Raw genomic sequence first — 15,346 nt, 5'->3', positions numbered from 1 at the left:
TTCACAAACCCATACATATGTGAGATTACACAAAGAAAAATGTACTAAAATATCAGTTTTGTATAATTAAAACAAGAGAGAACGCTATAGTCGGGTGCCCCGACTATCAGATACCCGTTACTCAGGTAAAGGGAGTGCGAGGGAGATGGAGATAGAAATTTTGATCACGCATAACTTTTTAACGAATGGTCCGATTTGAAAAATTCTCTACATTTCGATAGGTATTGATAAACACAATAAAACTGCATTTTTACTTTTCCGAAATATTTAAATTTTTAAAATCGTATATAAGCGATTGTGGGCGTTAAAGGGGGCGTGGCACCATTTTGAAACAAACTTGCGCTGCGTAGGAACTTCTAAAATCTACTTGCAAAATGCCAATCTTCTAGCTTTTATAGTTTCCGAGATCTCAGCGTTCATACGGACAGACAGACAGACGGACAGACAGACGGACAGACGGACAGACGGACATGGCTAAATCGACTCGGCTAGTGATCCTGATCAAGAATATATATACTTTATAGGGTCGGAAACACTTCCTTCTAGCTGTTACATACTTTTGCACGAATACAATATACCCTTTTACTCTACGAGTAACGGGTATAATAAGAGAGATCTAAAAAATCTAGCACTGGTGAATATTCTAAGCACAAATTTGATATTTTAAAACTAAAACATATTCTGGAAATAGAAAGACTTAACTACGTCTCCAGACTTCTTGGGAAAGTTTTATTCAGACAGCTTTAAAATTGAGAGTAGAGTTTCTTACTTAAAATATAATAACATTTGCATGGATTTTATTATCATGCATATCAATAAAACTCTTGCAAATAAAAAATTGTGTCCTTGCGGTAGGCAAAATATCTCCGTCAATTTTTATCTGAAATCAAAAAACCAAAATTATTCTGATAGTGTATGTGTCTCGCCTGTCCTCTACGAGCCATTTTTTTAAAAAATTAAAAATTGAATTTTTTTGTAGCGCTTTTCATAAAAAGTGCCATTTTTATACCCTTGCAGAGGGTATTATAATTTCAGTCAAAAGTTTGCAACGCAGTGAAGGAGACATTTCCGACCCTATAAAGTATATATATTCTTGATCAGCATCACCAGGAGAGTCGATCTAGCCATGTCCGTCTGTCCGTCTGTCCGTCCGTCTGTCCGTCTGTCCGTCTGTCCGTCCGTCCGTTTCTACGCAAACTAGTCCCTCAGTTTTAAAGCTATCTGCTTGAAACTTTCCCAAAAGTTGTCTTTCTATTGCAGGTAGTATATAAGTCGGAACGAGCCGGATCGGGTGACTATATCATATAGCTGCCATATAACTGAACGATCGGAAAAGCCATAACGTTGGTGTTTCTAAAGTTAGGAAGTTGGGATTTTCTATGAGTTTTATTTTTGGCCAATTAATCCGACCTACCGAATTTCATAAGGATCGGACGACTATATCCTATAGCTGCCATATAACTGAACGATTGGAAATGCCATAACTTTGGTGTTTTTAAAGTTAGGAAGTTGAGACTTTTTATGAGTATTAAGAATACACCATATGAATAATTTTGAAGAATATAATTTACAGAATATTCTGCAAGGGTATATCAACTTCGGCTCCGTCCGAAGTTAGCTTTCCTTTCTTGTTTTTTTTTGATTTGCTCAATTTTTACATGTTTATTATACCCTTGCAGAGGGTATTATAATTTCAGTCAAAAGTTTGCAACGCAGTGAAGGAGACATTTCCGACCCTATAAAGTATATATATTCTTGATCAGCATCACCAAGAGATTCGATCTAGCCATGTCCGTCTGTCCGTCCGTCTGTCCGTCCGTTTCTACGCAAACTAGTCCCTCAGTTTTAAAGCTATCTGCTTGAAAATTTCCCAAAAGTTGTCTTTCTATTGCAGGTAGTATATAAGTCGGAACGAGCCGGATCGGGTGACTATATCATATAGCTGCCATATAACTGAACGATCGGAAAAGCCATAACGTTGGTGTTTCTAAAGTTAGGAAGTTGGGATTTTCTATGAGTTTTATTTTTGGCCAATTAATCCGACCTACCGAATTTCATAAGGATCGGACGACTATGTCCTATAGCCGCCATATAACTGATTGGTCGGAAATGCCAAAACTTTGGTGTTTGTAGAGTTAGGAAGTTGGGATTTTCAATGGGTTTTATTTTTGTCCAATCAATCCGACCTACCAAATTTCATAAGGATCGGCCGACTATATCCTATAGCTGCCATATAACTGAACGATTGGAAATGCCATAACTTTGTTGTTTTTAAAGTTAGGAAATTGGGACTTTTTATGAGTATTAAGAATACATCATATGAGTAATTTTGAAGAATATAATTTACAGAATATTCTGCAAGGGTATATCAACTTCGGCTCCGTCCGAAGTTAGCTTTCCTTTCTTGTTTACGTAAATTTTGGCCGTATTTTGGCTTATAAAATGAGTTGTAATTAAAAATTTAAAAAATCCCTCCGTTAAGGACAAGAGAATTATGTCTAAAAGAAGTGTGCAAAAGCAGAAGTTGATCGGTGCAATAGTTTTTGAGAAATCGTGACTACCGACTTCAAAAAAGTGGTTTTGAGAAAAACGCGTTTAAAGTGCCGTATCTGCCCGACGCCAGAGCCCGAATGGCCCGTTGTGACGTTCGACGCGCTGGGCTTTAAATTTCTCGCATTCCTACAGTTTTGCTTTGATCGACTTGAAATTTTCAGACAACATTCCTGAAACTTTGTACTATTATATAAAAAAGTTTGAAAAAAATGAATTTTTTGAAGTGTCAAGACCCGGATAACCCCTTAAGGAAGATAAATAAATTTTAATTTTTGTGATTAGGATCATCAGCCAAAGTCGATCTAGCCATGTCCGTCATCATATCGGAAAACATATACTAGAAAATCATTTTAAAATTCTTGAGTTCGAGAATAAAAGCATTGAACTTGAGGTTCCTATGTTTTTTAAAGGTATAATATCAAACTTATTTATATGAGTCCACCATATATAGAATGACCATTCTTTTGTGGTGCTTTTTTCCTAGTGCACGACTTTATTTAACTTAAATATGTGCTATAATTAATTTTAAGTCTCGACTTCTTTTGGCAAGTTTGTGCTACCTTTGTTGGCTGTCAAAGGAGTTTTATCTTGACTGTTGCCACGGCACGATCCTTTTAACAGCCGTTAGCTTAGCCAACGATAAGATTTGGCCACACACCAGCTTTTCCCACACTTGCATATAATTAATTTATGCACATTAGGCACGCAAATGTTGGGCTTCATTTTGTTATGCTCAGTTCGCTGCTGGCCAACGTGGCTCCTGTGGAGTGCTGGTTGAAGTGGTGTGGGCACTTGATTTATGCACTTTGTGTTTGAGCCATTTTACATTGTTAATATATATTATTAACAGCTAATTAGCTGCGATTCCATAATTGATGTGCGGCTATGCTGTTGAGTCCCCCAACTAGACTAGCTGTAGTGCTGTGAAAGTTCATTTATTTTTACTCAACAAAAAGGATGATTGAAAAAATATTCTTTACTAAGGTGAAGTGTAACCATTAAAAAAGTCAGAAGAACAATAAATTTGCATTTAAACAAAATCTGTTTATTACTGCTTTGCGTTTATGTTAGTAATTTCATTAAAAAACCAAATAATAAGCTAGAGAAATTGAGTACCTAGAGGTACCGACATCCAACTACCGACATATAGAACTGCCCATCACTGACTATCTGCAATTCAAGTCAAGCACTAGAGCGCACTGCACTTGAATAGATAATTAACAGAGAATTGGAATGCCAGCCAATCAAACGCACAGTCAATAGTTAATGAGAACTCTTTTTGAGTTGAAAATTGCAGCACTTTGAGGTCCTGGCTTTGAGCTTCAACTCGTGTGCAGCGTGGCATTGTTGGTCTAACATGAATTTATCTCGTGCGCTTTGTAAACTGTCAATGTCCTGGGGGCTATTAGTCGGTCTCCCTGCCAAAGGAGTTTAAATATTTCTTTGTGCACATTTAAAAGCAATTTGGCGAGCACACACGCACGGCGAATATCCAAAGGAATTCCAGTAAACACATGCACAAAGAGCAAATAAAATTTGCCAAATATAAAACGCAAAACTTTCAACCGACCAATCTCTTCTCGGTCTGCGTCTATCTCACAATGTGCGTAAACAAATAAGGCAAAAACAAATTTAGAATTGCAAATGCTGCAAGTTGATGCGATGGTCAGTGGCTGTAGATACTTACCCAGCTGCTTTTGGCCGAGAGTTGCTTCAAAGTTTTATATCTATCAAGAGTGCGGTTAGCTGCAAGGGCTTGCTTAAACTTGTTTAACAAATGAATGGATACAAAGTTTTCCGGCAAAATTATTGTGGCAGAGAGATAAATGTGAATTGATGCTTGAGGAATGCAATTTGTTGGTTGCAAATTCTTAATTACAAAGCATAATTTAAGCCAGCGAAAGCACTTTAACAGGAACCCTGTTTTATTTCTTAATTCGGAAATTTCTTGAAAGCAACCCGGTCAATCAGCGACTCAGGTATCCTCAAATTATCAAAGAAGGCTCATCTTTGGCGAGGAGTTAACAGTTTGAAAGCACGCAGAAAAAATTCTTCTGGGTATTCGATGTAAAATCAGGGTGTCAAAGAAATTTCTCCCAATCAATTATTTTTTTAGAGAAGGCGTTTCTGATAATCCCTAGTTAAGATTGTTTACCATTGTGGCATTTTGATTTTACAAAAATCAGAAACAGTTTTTAACTAGGTCTTATAAGCTAAAATAATCTTCCTGTTTAAAATAAAGAAGTCAAGACATCTGAATAACTGGTTCTAAAGTTGTGGTCTATTTAATTATACAATTCCCATGGATTAAAAAAACCAATATCCTTATGATCAATATATAGGAATATCTTTGTAACTTTACTAACTGGTTCGAACATATTTATCGAGTTTTTTCGAGTGCAAATACTGACACCCCCATTTCCATTCGCATTTTCGCAGATACGACCTGATGGCCGGCGTGACACGTGCCGAGGCCTTTTTCAGCTTCAATTCGGGCGACGTGCAATATGGAATCGAGGCGGATCGACGGTCGAGAATTTTAAAGGCCTACGTACGCAACACGTACACGTTCCATTTGAACGAGATATTCGCCACGATTGTCAATGAGTACACGGATTGGGAGAGGCCCGTGCAGCATCCAATTAATATCCGGTGAGTAATTGCGTTTGTATGCGAGCCCCTCGAACGCGAGGTTCCAAAGGGGCGGAAAGGGTGAAGACGGCACCGAGCAGGTGGGGATTTCGGGGAGTAGGGTGGCCTGAGTTGCTGGGTGGCTGGGTGTGTGCCAAATAAATATTTCGTTCTTAATTAAATGCGCAATGGCATGCCCCGATCTCTTGGTCCGGTGCTCACATCCCGAGCAGGTTTCAATTAAAGCGGCTTAAATGAATCTTGATTTCAATCTTATGGCAAATGAAATGCAAATTTATTGTCCATTCGCTACGCATCGTGTCGCTCGGTCAGCCAGCCAGCCAGCCTGCCTGCCAATCTTCATAAATAATGTTCGGCTGCAATTTGTCCGCAAACGGGTAGTATAAGTGAGATGGAAATTGCTCGCACACACACCCAATCGAATATATGATTTGCTTTTCATTTTTCGATTTCAATCAATATTTATGCTTGCGACTAGGCCAAAGTGACATCCCAGCTGGCACCCAGAATGCATTCATATCATGTAGAATATATGTTTCGACCCTGGTTTCGATTTCCTCAAACAATTTATTTGTGTTTGCATAATTTTTGCGAAATTACCTTCAATATTTTCAAAGAAATATGGCAAACAAATTGATTTCCCTTAGTGCAACGCATGGCGTATACTCAACACTGCCTTTACGGCCCTCTGCAAAGTTGGTGCCGGAGTTGTGCGGACGTGCGTTAAGTGGCCTCCAATGAAGCACGGCGAACGTTTCACGCTTCAACTCTGGCAAAGGCTGCGTTTCCGGCGAGCATTGATCACAGGCGAGGGAGGGGAAACTCAGGTGGGGGCGGAGCTTCCGAGAATACAGAAAGGCTCCTTTCCATTTAAGTGTCAGCGATACAATAAATAGATTTGCCTTCTTCGCACCAGAACTTTATGCAATGGGGAGTTGTAATGAAATATGAAGAAAATAACAACATAGCAAGAAAAATATCGACAAGAGATGCATTTTCATTGAAAAGCTTTAAAACCAAAGTATTGAAATCTTTCCTATGATGTGAAATATCTTTGGTATATAGTTCAAAACATGAAGTGTTATGTTAAGAACACTAGTGAATAAAAAAATTATTATTATAAATATTATTATTACTATACAAAATGCACACCTATCAATTTAACACCCAACTATTATTAATATTAGCTTTACTTATGTAGAACTGTGTATGAATTCAATAAGAAAATTAGACCCCAGATTTACCAGAACAACATTTATCACTCTATAATATTCATTATATTATATAATATATGTAATGCAAATTGTTCCTAGGGGAGCTATGTGATATAGTTGGCCGATCCGGCTCGTTCCCACTTTTATACTACCTTGATTGACTCTCCTGGTGATGCTGATCAAGAATATATATACTTTATAGGGTCGGAAATGACTCCTTCACTGCGTTGCGAACTTTTGACTGAAATTGTAATACACTCAGCAAGGGTTTAAAACGAAAAATGGCTTTGCTCAGCAATCGTGAAAGAAGAATTTTAGAATGAGTTTTCTTCCAATTGGTAAAAACTAATTTTTATTGTTAATAAATTGTGAGCCAATTATTATATTATAGTAAAAGATAATATTTTCGGGGATTTCAGCGATAGTTTTAAAAAGTAAAGCTCATTTAACATTATACACTAAATGCGGAGAGACACTCCAAATAATAAAATGCAAAAGGCACAACGAACTATTTTCAGACCATCGCCTGGTGGATCCATCTTTGCTGCATTGAAAAGATATGTATGCAAATGCGCCAAATGGGTTTTATTCAAATTTTACGCTGGTGCATTTCGAATGCTGAACAAACTAAAAAAGCGGAAAGGGCAGACAGACAAAAATAAGAAAAAATGAGGAAAATCAGACGGGCGAAAAAAATGAAAACCCAAAATAGGCTTAGGGCAGCGTTGAGAACCCCTCTTGGTAAACAGGTAAATACGAGCCACATCAACGAAAGTGGCAGCACTCAAAGTGGCTTGTTAGTTGCGCACTTGAACACAGCTCGATTGGCGAAGAGCAATAGCAAAATAGCCGGAAAATTGCAAACGAGCTGAAGGGCGGCGACGGGCAAATATTGAAAAATTGTTATTTGATTTTAATGTTGTGCTTTTTCCCCATTTCCCACAGGGACGAAACGCTGGAGGCGCTGAGCGATGCCCAGGTTGTGGCTCCGGCGGCTCAAACGGTGGACTTGCATTCGGCGGATCATCGGAACTCCTACTTGTACGTGTTCGACTACCAGACGCGCTTCGGTGATTATCCTCAGGTGAGTTCAAGTTCAAAGTAGGACTCAAAGGTCAAATTAAAACAAAAATGTGGTTCGACCTAGGCAAAAATTCTCAACATTTAAAGTATTACACTATACCAAAGTTAGTTTTCATCAGCGTTCTTCTACTGGTTTTATTTTTGAATTCAAAGAAAATTTACATTTCATAACAATCAGTAATAAAACACCCGTTCAAGTTTAACTATCTTATTATTTCCAATTACATTGTGAGAGAAATACTCACAATTATCCTAATGTTATAGGAAGCCAAGTCGTAGTTGTTGCGATGACAGCCTGAAAACACATTAGTACTAATGGGATCGGGGTCAAAGGGCTGATGTGAGGCCAGGCACTTAATTTGGTTTCTGGTTCTCTGGGATTTTACAGCGCCAGGGATGCATTCACGGTGAGGACTTGCCCTATATCTTCGGTGCCCCGCTCGTTGGCGGTTTCAATCACTTCACGCGCAACTACACCAAAACCGAAATCAGTCTATCGGAAGTTGTGATGTTTTACTGGTCCAACTTTGTGCGAACCGGGTAAGTGCAATTTTGAATGCTGCTGGTTTCCATTTCAAATGGACTCAACTAACTGACCACAGTTCAATACACAGAAAAGTATTCCACATCTTTTGAACTCTCGACTCGATTATTACACCAGTTACTCGTAGAGCAAAAAAAAAATATGTAACAGTTACCCCCTATATAAAAAGTATAAGATCTCGGAAACTATAAGTAATAAAGAGTTGGGACTGAAGATTTTGGTGTTGCGTATTTTAGAAAGCGACGAATACTATCTCGGTCTATGTATACTGTGCACATACCTTAGTTTTCTAAAAATTATTAAATAATTGTTTAATTTTAAAATTTGGGAAAACATAAATGAAGGGTTTTTCCTTCGTGAAGTCGTGGCACCTTATAGCGTTCCTTAAAAGACTTTTGCGATGTGAAAGGCAGGTTCTAATTTCTGCATATGGTTTTTCTTCTCTATGGGTGTCTTAAAAATACTTATTTTTCTCTGTGTATGCAAACCGCATTTATGTCAAACTCTATCTCGATTCACACACTATCATCTCGCCCGCTTGCAGCAATCCAAATGAGCAAATGGAAACGGAGCATGGGAGTCGTCAGGAGCGGAGTCGCTATAAAACAATCGAGTGGACGGCCTACGAAAGTGTGCACAAGAAATACCTAAATTTCGGTTAGTATGGAAATTATTTATTTTCCTCTGTATGTGGATTGTAGTTTACAAAGTATAAACAAAGATTATTTTCATACTCAAAAATATATTATCGAATTCCTTTCTATTTTCCCCAATATTTAATGCAGATACCAAGCCAAAGCTGAAGAATCACTATAGAGCACACCGCCTCTCCTTCTGGCTAAACCTCATCCCGGATCTGCACAAACCAGGCGGCGATAATGTGCCCGCTGCACACCACCAACTGCACGACGACGAGGAGGAGGACAACAACATCGCCAGCGACGCCTCCGTGAAGCCCCTTAATCCGCCGTACACTTCGCGGGCTGCCAATGCGGCGGCCATGGGAAACTTCACGATTTTCACCAACCAGGTCTTCTCACTACTCAACCTCAGCTCGCCGTCTTCATCGCTTCAGAGAAACGGCACTCGGTACGGGGGCGGTAAGATATATCCAGATGACATGATGGATGCAGATCATGCGGGCGGCGCAGCCAGTGCGTCGCAGGATAATGACGGCTTTGCTGCCTATTCCACAGCCTTGAGTGTCACTATAGCTATAGGTTGCTCGTTACTGATCCTGAACGTTTTGATCTTCGCGGGGGTCTACTACCAGAGAGACAAGACCCGCCTCAGCGAGCCCAGGCCCCAAACCAAGCTGAAAAGGCAGGAAAACGGTCAGATGCCGAATAACATATGCGGGGACTTGGAGACGCTCACCATCCACGCAAAGAGCGACCCGGCCACCATCCTGTCGCACCACCATGCCATGCAGCACCACCAACTGCCGCCGCCGGAGTTCGCCGACATACCGCACCGCGCGCCTCCGCCGCCGAAGCACATGAAGTCCCTGCAGGATCCGGGGGCGGGGGCGTTGGCGGGGGTTCGGTCAGTGGGGCGGTGGGCGTCTCGGGGGTGGTACAAATGGCTCCGCCACACGCCCTCCAAGTGATGGGCAATCAATGCGGTACACTGACCAAAAAGAGCTGCATGAAACAAACGCAGGCCCAGGCCCAGCAGCATTCGCCTGCCCAGCAGCAGCAGCAGCAGCAACATGTGGTTACCCATCAGCAACACTTGCAGAATCATCATAATCAAAGCATGACCACTGTGCTGACCACTGCCGGTGGACTGGTGGTGCCCACGCCACCCACTGTGCCCGTGATTGTTGCCACCACCACGCAGCACCAGCAACACCAGCAGCAGCAGCATCAGCAACAGCAGTCGCACCAGCAGCACCAACAACAGCAGCAGCAACATCCGCTGATGGACGAGCTGCGTGTGTGACATTAATTGACCGTGCGTTTTAAATGTGATCTCTAAGCGCACAGCATCCCTGACCCGGCCCCTAATCCCTTTCCAATGCGTTTCAGCTGTCCCTATATATAAATTACATAGGCTATAGCCTGTAAGTGTGTGTGAGGAGTTCCAGCTGTGTCTATCCAATACTCGCGGATGCTTCTCCTCGGTAAACCCTGCTGGTTGATTTTCTAAAAACGTTCACTGTAAATAGTTAAGTGTAGATTGTTGTCGAACTCATAATCAAAGAAAGCTAACTTGGAATTTAAACTGAGCGGCAAGGTGTTCATTAAATGGTTTAATTGCATATGTTTTCATAACTTACCCAATATTTACTACTTTTAGAGCGATACTTGATTTCACACTGAACTATATCTTTAGTATAAATAACATATATTTATTCATAATTTGGAACTTATAAATATATTTACTATGGTTTACAATTGATAGTTTTACTTTTTTGGGTAGTTCATAGCAAACGTTTTATTTGTATTTAAGCTTTACATATAGAACCGATTACACTATTTTTTAGTTATTTCTCTTACTCTAATATGTATTTTACAACTATTTAGGACCAATAAAAACCACATAATTCCAAGTTACGGACAAGTTTCCATCTCTTCCTTTTGTTGGCGTTAGTATAGAAAACATTACGGTAGAATAAAAGTATAGGAAATCTAAGAAAATTCGGAATGCGTAAAAACAAAAAAGAACATTAATGTTATTCTTCCAAAGACTGAATTATAATTGTGTATTGTGTGTAAATAAAACTAGTTGCAAAAATAAAAGTACTACTCTACATGTACAACAAACAACTCCCATATTTGTATATGAATTTCAAACGTATAAATATGAGAGCAAAGTTTTTAGCCAAACAAAAAACAGAAGACATAGCCGAACGGTCAAGAAAGGTGGCAGTCATAAAATCAAATAATGTACAGGAAAAAGGGAGCTGTTCCTTTAAGTTTTGGCAGGAGATTTGTAAAAACGAAACTGTACAACTACCCCAACCAAACAATAGAAGCAACATAAACTCGAACTAAAACTAAAACCTAACTTTGGTCAGGCAGAAAACAAACAAAACAACAACAAAAGCAAAATTAAATTAAACTGTTAATTGTAAGCATGCAGCTACTTTGTTATGTAACTAAATAAATATTTATATAGTTATTAAAATTAAATGCGTATATAAGCCCACAAAAAAAACAGTAAGCTCTCTATACAGCTATACAAACTTCCAACTGCGAGAATAGTTAAAAATTCCATTAGGAGTTAAGCGGGGCAATTGAAATGCGCAGTGAAAGCATAACAAATATTCATAATTTTTCGTATTTTTTTATTCAGTTGTTTTTTTTTCAGAACTACAACTATTTGCAAACAATTGCCCAAAATTGTAATTAAAATGGAAATGATACCCGAGAAAAAACAGAAGGGGAAAATTAAGCAATGGAACAGCTCATTAAAGTGAAACAGCGCGGAAATTGCAAACAATTTACGGCGCTTATTAAAAATACTTGTAAATTATATAAACACATTTAGCGGCAATAAAAACCAAAGTGAAAAGTATACTATAATGAAAAACAAAAACCATTTACAGCCCAATTGAGAATGTTTAAGTCTATAGCTTCTGTATGCGTAAACATACATCTACAAAAATAAATCTATATATTAATGTAATGGTGTAAACTTAGCATAATTAGCTAAATAATACAACAAATATAAATAAATAACATATAGAGTGCTGCATAACTGGCAAAACAAAAACGATACAATTCAAACCAAAACTCATGAAACTATTGCGTTAGAAAATGTGTAACGATTGTGCGAAAGAGACTTAGTATTAACAAATTTGGACTAAATGGAATATAGTAAAAATCAGTAAGAAAAAAAAGCCCAATGAAAGGAAAGAAGAAAATTTAGTTTAATGGTGTATTAACACGAAAGCCATGTGAAACAAGTTGCAGACATTTAAGATGAAATGGAAATTAAAATAATAATAAAGTTGCAAAAATTATAAAAATACATTCGAATAGTTTTTATTCATATGAAGGAATTATTTTTGAAAGATAAAGAAAAAGGTTTGTATTTTGGCTTCGCTCCAATTTTATACAATATAGCACATTTGTTACACTTTATTTATATAATATAAGGAATGAAAGCAATTTGATAGCCCAAGTGTTTTGATACCTACTACTTAATACGATACATAATAACATTTTTTACGAAGATTTTTATAAAACACAATTTAAGGACTGATATCCTCTTATTTGTTGTTTTCTATTTAAAAAACGTTTAAAGCTCCCAAAGAACCCAACTTAAATGCAAGTGGAAGGTTAAATTATTGAGGCATATGCACTTTAAGAGACTATTGAAGCGTTGAGTATCCACACACATCTCCGAACATCCCACTCGCTTATTGGGATACAGATAGTTCCCAGCATCTTTATGCGAAACAAATATGGCAGTGGCACCCACACAGAGATACACCCCAACACACACAGACTGAGTCCACACACAACTACACTTGTTAACCAAATATTCGCAGAGCTGCAGCAGCAAGGATAAAAGCAGAATACAGAGATGCGGGGGAATTGCTGGGTGGGGGACATATACTACGTACTGTAGTATAATAATGGCTCTATTGATACCAAAATAGAATGCGCAAAGGAAAAACCCGTTGGAGATAAGTTTCTTTAACGAAAAAACCGAGACGGATAAGAACAAGAAAATCCATTGAAAATAGATTTATTATGTAAATTTGGCAAAGCGTAAGTGAGTGTGCTATTACTCCATCTGTGTCTCTTGCAGCTTAATTTATAAAATAGAATAATAGCACTACTGTCTGCTCTCTGAAACCCATATATGCTTAGCGCTATAATTGAATCAAAACAATTTCAAACTAGCTTCGCTTTCGCTTTGTCTTCTCCCTCGGCTTAAGATTTGACTGATTTTTATTACCAATGACGAAATCCAATTGAAAGTCGAAAAACAATGGGGCAAAAAGGAGAGTCTTGGCATTTAATCCCCTCAAAAAAGTTTCGTTTCGTAGTTTGGCTTTTGGGTTACTTTTGCATACGACGTACGTGTTTTGTTTTGTTCGTTTCACTTAAAATCAGGACGCCAGGGGCGTGCCTTGGGTGGGCGTTAGTCAAGCTGTGTTTAATTTATTAGCACAAGCCGGTTAAAATTAAATAATAAAAGTCCTCCAAGTGGCTCTCCTTCTCTGTGCTCCCCCTATGAGCGAGTGAAAATTATCACTTTTAATGCTGCCAAAAAGGTCACGAGTCAGGGGGCGGTGCTGCTGGAGGTCGTTCGACCCTTTGATGGGCGTGAGGCCAAAAGCAAATGGCTGGCTAGCTGAACATTCGTCCTCCCTGTTTCCCTAAGTCCTGGCAAGTTGATAATTTATGTTGCGAAATCTGTTGGAAATTGCTTTATACGCTAATAAAAGTATTTCCAAAGGGGTAACAAACAACTTTATTTAAGGTGATTCAAATTTGGACGGAAACTAAAAGGCAGAGAACTGAAAGTTGATGGCTTAATTACAACTCAAAAGTTTATATCTTATAAAACGTTTTATAATAAATTTTAAGTCATAAATGCACTACATGTAAACTTATTGTAATGTTTATAAATAGGTATAATGAAGATGAATACTACAGAAATATCTTCAAAACAAATTACGATAGGATCATTTTCAAAAGGTTATTATTTTAAAGCAAAACAAAGAAATACCGTAAATGATAACTAAATGAAAACTAAATAATTCAATATAAATTCAACTTTTGGTAAAGCTTAAGCTTTAAAACTAATGATTAAATAACAAAACAAGAGAGAACGCTATAGTCGGGTGCCCCGACTATCAGATACCCGTTCCTCAGGTAAAGGGAGTGCGAGGGAGATAGAGATAGAAACTATGATCACGCATAACTTTTTAACGAATGGTCCGATTTGAAAAATTTCTTCTACATTTCGATAGGTATTGATAAACACAATAAAACTGCATTTTTACTTTTCCGAAATATTTAAATTTTTAAAATCGTATATAAGCGATTGTGGGCGTTAAAGGGGGCGTGGCACCTTTTTGAAACAAACTTGCGCTGCGTAGGAACTCCTAGAATCTGCATGCAAAATGCCAATCTTCTAGATTTTATAGTTTCCGAGATCTCAGCGTTCATACGGACGGACAGGCAGACGGACAGACAGACGGACAGACGGACATGGCTATATCGACTCGGCTAGCGACCCTGATCAAGAATATATATACTTTATAGGGTCGGAAACGCTTCCTTCTACCTGTTACATACTTTTGCACGAATACAATATACCCTTTTACTCTACGAGTAACGGGTATAAATATTTATACCTTGTATGGTCAAAAGTGTTACCATCGTTGCTCTGCATGCATTTGAGTGAAATTATAATAACCTGTATGTTGCAAAATTTGGATTGAATTTGTTAAGTGAATGACAAATTGGAGTTTGAGAACTTAATTGTAAATGAATTGCTAAACAATCAAAAGTGCTTGCCGGTTTTTTTTTTTTAAAAATTTAGGAGCGACAGTCAATAAAATTGATACCTTTAATATTAAGGGAAATTTTACATTTATATCACCCGAATTTTATATTGAAAAATAAAATGATTTGAATAATAATTCTTTACAACTCATAAGTAATCATCTCAATTTCTTAATAATATCCATTTCCATTTAGAAGCTCTCATTTTGTGGCCAGACCACAATCAATTGTGAGTAAACCATTTGCAATAACGATAACATCGATTGTCTTGCAGCACTTGGATTTTTATACCCGTTACTCGTAGAGGGTATATTGGGTATATTGTATTCGTGCAAAAGTATGTAACAGGTAGAAGGAAGAGTTTCCGACCCTTTAAAGTATATATATTCTTGTTCAGGATTACTAGCCGAGTCGATCTAGCCATGTCCGTCTGTCCGTCTTTCTGTCTGTCTGTCCGTCTGTCTGTCCGTCCGTATGAACGCTGAGATCTCGGAAACTATAAAAGCTAGAAGATTGGCATTTTGCATGTAGATTTTAGGAGTTCCTACGCAGCACAAGGCACAAGCTGTGGCCACAGTTTTGATGCTATTATGAAAATTTTAATTGATATGTATTTGTTTCGTCAATACCTATAGATTGGCCTAATAAAAGTTTGCCACGCCCACTCTAACGCCCAAAAACCCATTAAACGCTTAAGCCTGGCTAGCGCCTACATTTCCGCCTTTCATGGCCCGGGTAGATGGCGCAATACAATAGCGCCATCTAACGGATGACTTTGGAACAGCTGGCCAAGGTGCTCAACAGATTCAACGTTAATTCTCGATAAG

The 15,346-nt window shown here is 38.3% G+C and overlaps 1 protein-coding gene across 1 annotated transcript in view; it reads left to right on the top strand.

Moving 5' to 3' along the window:
* The window catches only part of LOC108050656 (neuroligin-3), a 95,383-nt gene extending 83,391 nt beyond the window's left edge, over positions 1-11,992 (top strand). Inside the window, 6 exon segments of the mRNA XM_044457400.1 lie at positions 4,993-5,205; positions 7,365-7,503; positions 7,891-8,042; positions 8,591-8,703; positions 8,832-9,577; positions 9,580-11,992. Coding sequence (XP_044313335.1) covers positions 4,993-5,205; positions 7,365-7,503; positions 7,891-8,042; positions 8,591-8,703; positions 8,832-9,577; positions 9,580-9,990 — 1,774 coding nt within the window. The 3' untranslated portion in view covers positions 9,991-11,992.
* Positions 11,993-15,346: the final 3,354 nt, after the last annotated feature.

Source organism: Drosophila rhopaloa, unplaced genomic scaffold (assembly GCF_018152115.1).
Source record: "Drosophila rhopaloa isolate 14029-0021.01 unplaced genomic scaffold, ASM1815211v1 contig_155, whole genome shotgun sequence".
Taxonomy (NCBI): domain Eukaryota; kingdom Metazoa; phylum Arthropoda; class Insecta; order Diptera; family Drosophilidae; genus Drosophila; species Drosophila rhopaloa.
This window is presented reverse-complemented; position numbering and strand designations above follow the sequence as displayed.